We start from the raw sequence: 12,235 nt of genomic DNA, 5'->3' as shown, positions 1-12,235 counted from the left end.
GTTAGGTTTAAGTAGTTCTAATTCTAGGGGACTGATGTTAGCTCTCATAGTGCTCAAAGCCATTTGAACCATTTGTTGTAAGAGGAAAAGAGTTTTCTGCTCGACATTTGAGAATGTACAATACACAGCATTTGGGGAACTGTCCGAGAGGATTTATTTTGCGCATAATTGTAAAAAAAGGACCAGGATGGCTGGAAAGGGGTGGATTGTTGGTGTACAAGAAAAGTTTCCCAGGCAGAGATCATGGTCAGGTGCCCAGGTTATGGATTGGGGGCCCACAAAACGCGCGCGGCTATTGTCAGTGTCAATGGAATACACCAACAGCCGTGTAACTTAGACGTTATTTTATTTTAAAGGCTACCAGTTTCAGCGTTACACCGTGCCATCTTCAGGGCCCATACGCACCTCTCCAAATAAACTAAAATGTCATGTAGAGTTATAAATCACTGGATGTCGTGGATTCAGTTGTTACACTAGTGCTTCATTCGAAGATTTGATAGGTTGCTATCAAGTCTTCGAATAAAGCATTAGAATAACGACTGAATTCACGATCTGACAGGTTGCTATCAAGTCTTCGAAATTGGAAATTTGAGGAAATGACTATGGGATCAAACTGCTGAGGTCACCGGTCCCTAGCTTACGCACTACTTAATCTAACTTAAACTAACTTACGCTAAGGACAACACACACACACACACACACACACACACACACACACACACACACACACACACACACACACACCCATGACCGAGGGAGGACTCGAACCTCGACGAGGTGAGCCGTAGATCGCACGGCTACCCCGCGTGGCTCAAGAGTTCGAACGAAGCATTAGTGTAACGACTGAATTCACGACATCCAGAGATGTATGACTGTATGACCTAATAGATAGTGTCGGAAGTTCCATGCGGCTTTTCGCGGATGATGCTGTAGTATACAGAGAAGTTGCAGCATTAGAAAATTGTAGCGAAATGCAGGAAGATCTGCAGCGGATAGGCACTTGGTGCAGGGAGTGGCAACTGACGCTTAACATAGATAAATGTAATGTATTGCGAATACATAGAAAGAAGGATCGTTTATTGTATGACTATATGATAGCGGAACAAACACTGGTAGCAGTTACTTCTGTAAAATATCTGGGAGTATGCGTACGGAACGATTTGAAGTGGAATGATCATATAAAATTAATTGTTGGTAAGGCAGGTGCCAGGTCGAGATTCATTGGGAGAGTCCTTAGAAAATGTAGTCCATCAACAAAGGAGGTGCCTTACAAAACTCTCGTTCGACCTATACTTGAGTATTGCTCATCAGTGTGGGATCCGTACCAGGTCGGGTTGACAGAGGAGATAGAGAAGATCCAAAGAAGTGCGGCGCGTTTCGTCACAGGGTTATTTGGTAACCGTGATAGCGTTACGGAGATGTTTAGCAAACTCAAGTGGCAGACTCTGCAAGAGAGGCGCTCTGCGTCGCGGTGTAGCTTGCTGGCCAGGTTTCGAGAGGGTGTGTTTCTGGATGAGGTATCGAATATATTGCTTCCCCCTACTTATACCTCCGGAGGAGATCACGAATGTAAAATTAGAGAGATTCGAGAGCGCGCGGAGGCTTTCCGGCAGTGGTTCTTCCCGCGACCCATACGCGACTGGAACAGGAAAGGGAGGTAATGACAGTAGCACGTGAAGTGCCCTCCGCCACACACCGTGGCTTGCGGAGTATAAATGTAGATGTAGATGTACATGACGTTTTCGTTTATTTGGGGAGGTGTGTATGGGACCTGAAGTTGGCATAGTGAAATGCTGAAACTGGTAGCCATCAAAATAAAATAAAACAACATCTTTAGTTACACGGCTGTTCGTGAATTTCATTGACATTGACAACTACTTTACCAGTCGATGTCCGCTGTCCATGATCGGCCAACAAAGATGAATGTGACTATTTGTGCAAAAACTTTGCTTAAATTTTTTTGAGTCGCTTTACTTTAGTAATAATAGTAATAATTAGTAATAATAGCAATTACTGTAGTAATAATAAAGTTCTTTTGAAATTGTAATTCACCTTATGTAATTAATTTCTCACTCTCGACATGTAATTTCAAGTATGTGCTTTTTTTCTCTGTACGCTTTTTTAAAATTTCAAGGGTCGTTCAGTAAGTAGTGCCCCACATTTTTTTTCTCAGAACATGTTTATTGTGAAGAGTGAGAATATGGTGACAATATACATCAACATGTCTTGCCCGTGTCCTATTTTGCTACGTAGTCTTCTGTAATTTCTATAATTGTACGCCAACGTTGTGGAAGAGCATGTATTCCCTGCTGGTAAAAGCTCTTGTCCTGTAGGCGTAGCCATGTTTCAATGCATAACTGACACTCTCGTCATCTTCAAAGTGTGTTCCTCGTAGAGAATCTTTAAGTGGTCCAAAGCGAATAATGCTATCCGCACGACTCAGCCTGTCTGGAGCAGTGGCTGTGACAGGACGTCCCGAGCGTGGCTGATCGTGGAGCTCTGTTTCTGCACTTCCTGAGGCTGTAACTTTCTTTGCCCATCTCCCAACTGTACTCCTATCAACTGCAGCATCGCCATAGACTGCACACAAACGTTTACGGATGTTCACCACAAGAATTCAATAACAGCACACTGCTTGTAACGTGAGTCGTATGTGCCATTTTGACGCTGTACTACGGCTGTGCCATTTGGCAGAACGGTTCGAAACTTCGCAGTGCACAGAACAAACATCACATATGAAGCACCAGCAAGGACGTTTGTCTGTGTATATAAATTGCTTTTTTTTTTAAAAAAAAATGTGGGGCATTACTTATTGAACGACCCTCGTAAAACTGAATTTATTTAACTCTTTTAAGCTGTTTGGTCACTATGCTCTACCCGTCAGACACAATGTCCACACGGATACACAGATTATTCAGATTATTGATTGTTTAGATGCTTTCCTTTTGTCCAACGAGAACGAAAAAAAAAAGACCAGGTACGTAGGAGGATACTGTTACCGTACACCCTGTGATTCTGGCGCTCCTACATCAATTGCAACTTAGCCAAGAGATCGCCAAACCATAGGGTCAGCATTGCGCGCTACATCTTCAAGGAGTTGTGCACGTTAACTGCACCTTCACAGTATGTAACAATTCGCTAATGAAATTAGTCATAAATAATCCGTCAAAATTTGAGAACAGTAATGACGGCCACAAGTACAACAGTAGATGAAAACATGGCCTTTGTTACCCAGTACTAAAGCTGTCAGTGGCTCAGAAAGAAGTTCAATATGCAGCAACAAAAATGTTTGGAAATTTGATCAATAACTTACGCCTCAGACATGCAGCAAGGCAGATTTTAAATCTAAGCTAAAATCATTTCTTCTGGACAACTCTTTCCATTCCAGAGACGAACGTTTATTTAAAAACTGATAGCCGGCCGCGGTGGTCTCGCGGTTATAGGCGCTCAGTCCGGAACCGCGCGACTGCAACGGTCGCAGGTTCGAATCCTGCCTCGGGCATGAATGTGTGTACTGTCCTTAGGTTAGTTAGGTTTAAGTAGTTCTAAGTTCTAGGGGACTAATGACCACAGATGTTAAGTCCCATAGTGCTCAGAGACATTTGAACCATTTTTGAAAAACTGATAGTATATCAAAAACTTGGTTTTCAATGTAAATGCGTACAGCTAAAAAAATGTAATCACTAATGTTAATAATCATCATAATTTCGATAAAAATTTGTTCAAATTGTAGTTTTTTTGAATCATCTATCTTCTGACTGGTTTTATGTGCGCCACGACGAATTCCTCTCCTGCGTCAATCTCTTCATCTTAGGATAGCTACACTACTGGCCATTAAAATTGCTACACTACGAAGATGACGTCCTGCAGACGCGAAATTTAACTGACAGGAAGAAGATGCTGTGATATGCAAATTATTAGCTTTTCAGAGCATTCACACAAGGTTGGCACCGCTGGCGACACCTACAACGTGCTGACATGAGGAAAGTTTCCAACCGATTTCTCACACACAAACAGCAGTTGACCGGCGTTGCCTGGTGAAACGTTGTTGTGATGCCTCGTGCAAGGAGGAGAAATGCGTACCATCACGTTTCCGACTTTGATAAAGGTCGGATTGTAGCCTGTCGCGATTGCGGTTTATCGTATCGCGACATTGCTGCTCGCGTTAGTCGACATCCAATGACTGTTAGCAGAAAATGAGTCAGTGGGTTCAGGAGGGTAATACGGAACGCCGTGCTGGTTCTCAACGGCCTCGTATCACTAGCAGTCGAGATGACAGGCATCTTATCCGCATGGCTGTAACGGATCGTGCAGCCACGTCTCGATCCCTGAATCAACAGGTGGGGACGTTTGCAAGACAACAACCATCTGCACGAACAGTTCGACGACGTTTGCAGCAGCATGGACTATCAGCTCGGAGACCATGGCTGTGGTTACCCTTGACGCTGCATCACAGACACGAGCGCCTACGGTGATTTACTCAACGACGAACCTGGGTGCACGAATGACAAACCGTCATTTTTTCGGATGAATCCAGCTTCTGTTTACATCATCACGATGGTCGCATCCGTGTTTGGCGACATCGCGGTGAACGAACATTGGAAGCCTGTATTCGTCATCGCCGTACTGGCGTATCACCCGGCGTGATGGTATGGGGTGCCATTGGTTACACGTCTCGGTCACCTCTTGTTCGCATTGACGGCACTTTGAACAGATGTGTTACGACCCGTGGCTCTACCCTTCGTTCGTTCCCTGAGAAACCCTACATTTCAGCAGGATAATGCACGACCGCATGTTGCAGGTCCTGTACGGGCCTTTCTGGATACAGCACATTCCCCAGATCTCTCACCAATTGAAAACGTCTGGTCAATGGTGGCCGAGCAACTGGGTCGTCAGAATACGCCAGTCACTACTTACGGCCAGAGGCGGTTGTTCTGGGTACTGATTTCTCAGGATCTATGCACTTATGAAAAGATATGTGTCTCACATTTTGACCTACACTACAACATATTCGGAGTATATTGTCTGGCGCTAGGAACTTGCTTATTAATAATTGTGATGCTGTAACTGTTGGTTGGTAATTTTTACTGGGAAATGCAACCTAACACCAGATTGCGTACTTACGGCTATCCTGTGTGGCCGTTTTTCAGTACGACTTGAAAAGAGGGAGAGATTATTAACTGATCACCGATGCGTCGGTTCTCGATTGTGTTCAGGAGACGTACGGATTGATTACGCGAATAATTGACCTTCTGACCCGGATTGCCTTCACGCAATCAGAATCCTTGATGAAAATACATAAGGAACCTATTTGAATATAAAAATGGAAATGAAAGCAAATTAGTGGAATTTTGTAAGACAAAGATTAACAGATCGGAAGTTGAACACATTAGTGGTCTCCCAAATACAATCGAGACACCGCGATAAAGAGCGAACCTGTATCAAAACTCAAATACAATTTGAACATCATTGTTGGGTAATGAAAGAAAAGAATAAGAAGAAAATTACTGCACCATAAGATATTAATGTATTTTGAACAAATTGGCTTTAAGCTTCTAGACATTGACAAATGCACAATAAATGCATGAGCTACATCTCATATTTCTTTTGTAAATGGCGCAATCCAATAATCGCCGCTTTGTCAGTCCGTTCCTCCTTAAAATTAAATGTCCTTGCGCGTACGTAAGTACATTGTATCCACACCCGAGTTACTGAAATGTTTGTTCGTCGTTTCACATAGTTTTTACACAAAATAAAAATGCAACTTGTAGCAATGCTATGTAGTACGTCTTAACATGTCGCGAGCGGTTCTAGGCGCTGCAGTCTGGAACCGCGCGACCGCAACGATCGCAGGTTCGAATCCTGCCTCGGGCATGGATGTGTGTGCTGTCCTTAGGTTAGTTAGGTTTAAGTAGTTCTAAGTTCTAGGGGACTGATATCCTTAGAAGTTACGTCCCATAGTGCTCAGAGCCATTTTAAAACGTCGGCGACCAAAAGTACAAGGGATAATGAAGTCTCTAGAATATTTCTTAACAAAAGATAGATTGTTCTTTCTTCTGTTTCGCAGCTTCTTGCTATCAAGCGCTGCTGCAATGATTTTAAATATCTGCGCCGAGCGGCTCAAAGTGTTTATTTAGACTATTTAAACGCTGGACGCGCGTTTTGGTATAGGCGCACATTAAAAATAAAATTTCATCTCTGTACTCTCGCGCTGTGATGCTTAGCATCTTTACGAACTACAGCTCGTTGGCCGTTCTTTTCTTTAATGACAAATACCTCACATGAAAATTACCTGAAATCCACTAATATTACAATCGGAATCGGCGAATAACACTTAGGTAAGTAACTAACTAACTGGCCAGGCACCAGCGGAACTCAGAATATCGGGAGTTATAGTGGTACCTTAACTACCCTACGCCACACACCGTAAGCTAGCTTGTAGATGCCGTAGATGTAGGTGCAGGAGTGAAGATTTTAGATGCAGAACTCCGCATTGAAGGGAGATTCAAAAACCACGCGAGTGTAAGAGGTTTTGCGAAGCTGTTTCAACTTCCTGACGACGCAAATAGCTTTCGCTTGTGATATGAGCCGATTTTGATATACCACGTGACTAGCGTCCCGTGTTTACCTTTCCTCCGAACGATACGCCAGCGGTGCCTGAATAGGCCGCGCGCGATGACTCGAAGGTCGCTGGGAAACGACTAGTGCTCCAGATAGGTGCTTACTCATCGCAGGTAGCGAAATAAGTCGCGAGCCATGCAAAACAAGGATGAGAAAGGAGAGCGATTTTTGCTGCCGCACTGCAGGCGTGTGTTGGTTTCGCTTCTGCAGAATGACAGCCTCGCTTCCTCCCGAACTGCCGCGTGTGATGACGTCAGCATCGTCTAGAGATGCTGGCACTACAGGAGCGTGTTTACTCATCATAGGTAGCGAGATAGGTCTTGTGGGGGAGGGGGGGGAGGGAGGAGGTGGAGTGGGTGGTGGTGGGGCTACGATACGGTTAGGGGGAAGGGCGATGGAGGAACATTTCGGTCGGCTCTGCCTTTAAAACCACCCGCCCAGCTGCTAGTGGGTTAAGTTGTGTTGCGTCGGAGTGTCTCGCAGGAGCGTACCGTGCAGACACTGTGCTTGTCGGCCATGGCGATTGCCGGAATCCTGCTCGCTGTCTTAGCTGTGGGGCTGCTCGCTTACTACGTCATCAAGGCGGCCTACGACAAGCCTCCCAACTTCCCGCCAGGTACGTACCCAGTCTCACGGCGGTGAATTATTCTGACTAGGTGGTCGTAAGCTTCACAATTCGGAAATGTGGTTATCTGTTGCGAAACGCGACAGAAATAAGATGGGAAATGTACAGCTAGTGCAGAGTATGACAGTCCTCCTTCCTATCCAACTTATCAACTTATGGTCCGCCCCCGGTAGCTGAGTGGTCAGCGCGACAGACTGTCAATCCAAAGGGCCCAGGTTCGATTTCCGCCTGGGTCGGAGATTTTCTCCGCTCAGGGACTGGGTGTTGTGTTGTCCTAATCATCATCATTTCATCCGCATCGACGCGCAGGTCGCCGAAGTGGCGTCAAATCGAAAGACCTGCACCAGGCGAACGGTCTACCCGACGGGAGGCCCTCGTCACACGACATTTCATTTCATCCAACTTATTATTATTTCGCTTCGGTATGTAGAACCACTAGCTAGCTTTGAGGTTTTTTGCTGTTGTGGTCTCCAGTGTAAACACTTGTTTGATTCAGCTCTCCGCCGCCTTACACTGCGCAGGCATATGTGCCTCCGAAAGCTACACCAGCCTACATCCATTTGAAGCGGCTCACTGCATTCGACCCTTGTTTCTCCTTCTGAAATTTTTACGCTCCAGTATTACATTGATGAACTCTATTGACACACACAGTGGTTACGGTTACTACAAGCCACACCACAATTTGGGAAACGGGGCCAAATTTCTAGTAGTTTACTGTCGAGGTGAGATTTTCACACACAAATGTTTTATTCATATCTTACAGAAAGTAGCAGTACGGCAATAAACAGCCTTTTAAACGCGCCGCTAACGGCAATCAAGTAATTTATAGCAATACAACAGTTTAAAAGATTTAAAGAACATTAGTAAACAGGCTACTAAAGTAAATACAGAACTTTGTTAATAAAGTACAGTGAGGTAGTAAAGCTACCAACACCGCCATTAAAAAAAAAAAAAAAAATCAAAGGTCACAGCAAACACACGATTAATGGCAATAAAAGAATGGAGCAATTTAAAAAAGTTTTCAACAAAAGTGTCCTGGAATATCATTAGAACATCACAGATATGACGGACCCGTGTAAGGCGGCCACAAATCACCCACTGAGGTATGCTCAGGCTAGGCAGAATTCTGACCAGTTTAAATACGCCCGTAAACACAATTGCCACTCTCAGGCTGGTCACTGCACCGACTTTTAGCCAGCGAAAACTTGTAATAAGATGGCTTAACTTGCTGAGAGAATTAGAGCTAATCTCGTGCAAGGAAACAGTACACTACTCAGTCCTGAATGAGCGACCACCTGATCAACCGACAAGAAGCATGAATTTACTCCTAACACACGACAGAATAGCGAAACAATTAAACTGCCAAAACTACACCTCCCATCGGGCAGTAACGAGAGGAGGAGGAAAGACCACTGTCTTCAATTACACCGGTGGCGGGGACAGGAAACCCGGTCGCCGGAGGCCACAAGGCAGAAGAGACACTGGTTACGCAGACTTATTACTTAATGATTAAACCTTCCACGAACTTAACTTGCAATTATGCTCGAACAGGCAGTACACGACCTCCGATGGCAACGACCCACACATCCGACCGCGCACGCGTCACCAGCGTACCCAACACGCCACGGTCACGCGACAACACGCTCTGTCACCGGAGTTCACGTCTTCTCTGCAACGTTGACGGGTAGTGACCGCTCCCTCGTGTTAGGTGTCTCCTTTTAAACTCCAGTGTTGAAACGAAGGACTTAAAGAAGCTTGTTAACGTCCCACCGAGGCGAAATGAACAGCAACTACTCGTGGGGCGATTCTGTATACAACCACCCCTCGGGGAGCTCTTGCGTCAACTCGACCCGCTTGTTACACACAACCGACACAGATCACGTGGCGACTCGGTACAACCGACCACGCCTGCTTCGCGCTGGAGAGCCACACAGCCCTCTCGTGTCCACCACACTCTCTGCGCGCCACCCCCTACTTCCGCTCCACCACACGAGGTTACAACCAGTCAAAGACCTCACATCCTCCATAGCAGTTTCCCGGAAGCAAACGCAGATATCGATAGCAGAGGTAAAAGACAACCAAGCAGCCACTTAATGACAGACAACATATCAAACAAACATGTCAGGGGAAGAAAAGGAAAACCAATGCAATCAAAATACAAGGTGTAGCACGAGTCGATACACGGCTCATATATATATATATATATATATATATATATATATATACACATCTGTACTCAAAAGTGTACACATTGCAAATCAGTTATTCCTAAGAAAAGTTTATGTCCGTGCAAAACTTCGATATCAGATGATCTCTCAAAAAGTTAGTTTCTTACACACAGGTGTTTATCAAAGAACAATATTGGAGATAAAAATAGAACAGATATTCGTGGGTCTTTTAAATAAATTAAATACTTTTATATACAAGGTGTACAACGTTGCTTCCGCCGTTTTTTCCCCAACATTTGAGGCTTTAATGAAACAAATTAGTTGCATATGTATCATTCAAAGTACAGGGTGATTCAAAAAGAATACCACAACTTTAAAAATGTGTATTTAATGAAAGAAACATAATATAACCTTCTGTTATACATCATTACAAAGAGTATTTAAAAAGGTTTTTTTTTCACTCAAAAACTAGTTCAGAGATGTTCAATATGGCCCCTCCAGACATACGAGCAATATCAACCCGATACTCCAACTCGTTCCACACTCTCTGTAGCATACCAGGCGTAACAGTTTGGATAGCTGCTGTTATTTCTCGTTTCAAATCATCAATGGTGGCTGGGAGAGGTGGCCGAAACACCATATCCTTAACATACCCCCTTAAGAAAAAATCGCAGGGGGTAAGATCAGGGCTTCTTGGAGGCCAGTGATGAAGTGCTCTGTCACGGGCTGCCTGGCGGCCGATCCATCGCCTCGGGTAGCTGACGTTCAGGTTTCATAACTAACCTTTTTCGTAGGACTCTCCATACAGTTGATTGTGGAATTTGCAGCTCTCTGCTAGCTCTGCGAGTCGATTTTCCTGGGCTGCGAACAAATGCTTGCTGGATGCGTGCTACATTTTCATCACTCGTTCTCGGCCGTCCAGAACTTTTCCCTTTGCACAAACACCCGTTCTCTGTAAACTGTTTATACCAGCGTTTAATACACCACCTATCAGTAGGTTTAACACCATACTTCGTTCGAAATGCACGCTGAACAACTGTCGTCGATTCACTTCTGCCGTACTCAATAACACAAAAAGCTTTCTGTTGACCGGTCGCCATCTTAGCATCAACTGACGCTGACGCCTAGTCAACAGCGCCTCAAACAAACAAATGTACAACTAAATGAAACTTTATAGCTCACTTAATTCGCCGACAGATAGTGCTTAGCTCTGCCTTTTGTCGTTGCAGAGTTTTAAATTCCTAAAGTTGTGGTATTCTTTTTGAATCACCCTGTATTTTCCATTGCTGGCCACTACTTTCTCCCATCTTTCGGGCAGTATACGAATCCCGCCTCCTAAAAATTCTTCATCTTTTGAAGCGATCCACGAATCGATCCAATTTGTGACTTCTTCATGAGATCGGAAGTGTTGGTCAGCCAGGCCATGTGCGATTGATCTAAACAGGTGACAGTAAGAGGGAGCAATGCCTGGAGAATACGGCGGGTGGGGTAGGACTTACGATTTTAATGTTTCCAAGTACGTTTTGACCTCTTTTGCAACGTGGGGTCTATCGTTGTGGTGCTCCAAAATCAGTTTATCGCGCCTCTCGCTGTATTGCGGCAGTTTGTCTTTTAATGCTCTCCTCAAACGCATTAATTGCGTTTGACAACGAGCACCTGTGATTGTTTCACTTGGCTTTAACACCTCATAGTACAGGACACCGAGCTGGTCCCACCAAATCCAGAGCATGATCTTGGAGCCGTGAATATTCGGTATGGCCGTCGACGTCGAATCTTAGCCGGGAGATACCCATGGTTCTTAGCGTTTAGGGTTATCGTACTGAACCAATTTTTCGTCCCCTGTCACAATACGCTGAAGAAATCCCTTCCGTTTATGCCTCTGAAGCAACTGTTCACAAACGCCGTTCAACGTCTCTTAGTTCCAGCTCACACGGGACCCAAGATCCTTTTTTCTTAATCATGCCCAAAGCCTTGAGACGTTTGGAAATGGCTTGCTGTGTCACTCCTACTAATCGTGCCTATTCTTCTGGAGTTTGAGCCGAGTCTTCAGTCAGCAATGTCTCCAATTCTGCACCTTCGAAAACATTCTCTCTTTCACCACTACGCCGGTCTACGACGTTAAAATCACCGTTCTTGAGGCGTTGAAACCACGCACGAGACGTTCTTTCACTCATAGTGTCCTTACCATACGTACCTGAGAGCATTCGATGAGACTCAGCCGCTGTTTTCTTCATATTGAAACAAAACAGTAACACCTCACGCAAATGACGAGAATTAGGCTCGTAAACTTACATTTTCAATCAAGAAAAACTTTATGATGGAGACACAAATAGGCTGATGTTTGAATGAGGTTACGTTGACCGAGGTCCAAGCTAACTGCCTGACGTCTGTGATCTGTTTCTTTCGACCGCTGCTTACCGTTGTCGCCACCTATCGGCAAACGGCGGAAGCAAAGTTGTACAACTTGTAGAATCTTGGTTATGAAAATATGTCTTTATAAGGGGTGGGCGATCCAAAACTTTGCGTTTGGAGGCGTTGCCCCAGCAAATATGCAAAGTAGTACAACTACGATGCGGATATACAGGGTTATTACAAATGATTGAAGCGATTTCACAGCTCTACAATAACTTTATTATTTGAGATATTTTCACAATGCTTTGCACACACATACAAAAACTTAAAAAGTTTTTTGAGGCATTCACAAATGTTCGATATGTGCCCCTTTAGTGATTCGGCAGACATCAAGCCGATAATCAAGTTCCTTCCACACTCAGCGCAGCATGTCCCCATCAATGAGTTCGAAAGCATCGTTGATGTGAGC

The 12,235-nt window shown here is 44.6% G+C and overlaps 1 protein-coding gene across 1 annotated transcript in view; it reads left to right on the top strand.

The window, feature by feature from the left end:
• Window positions 1-7,137: 7,137 nt before the first annotated feature.
• LOC124552264 (probable cytochrome P450 304a1) overlaps window positions 7,138-12,235 on the top strand; it is a 44,484-nt gene continuing 39,386 nt past the window's right edge. Inside the window, exon 1 of the mRNA XM_047126544.1 lies at window positions 7,138-7,237. Coding sequence (XP_046982500.1) covers window positions 7,138-7,237 — 100 coding nt within the window. The remainder of the gene's footprint in view (window positions 7,238-12,235) is intronic.

This window comes from Schistocerca americana, chromosome 10 (assembly GCF_021461395.2).
Source record: "Schistocerca americana isolate TAMUIC-IGC-003095 chromosome 10, iqSchAmer2.1, whole genome shotgun sequence".
NCBI lineage: Eukaryota > Metazoa > Arthropoda > Insecta > Orthoptera > Acrididae > Schistocerca > Schistocerca americana.
Note: the sequence above shows the minus strand (reverse complement) of the source record. Positions and strands in the feature narration are given on the sequence as shown.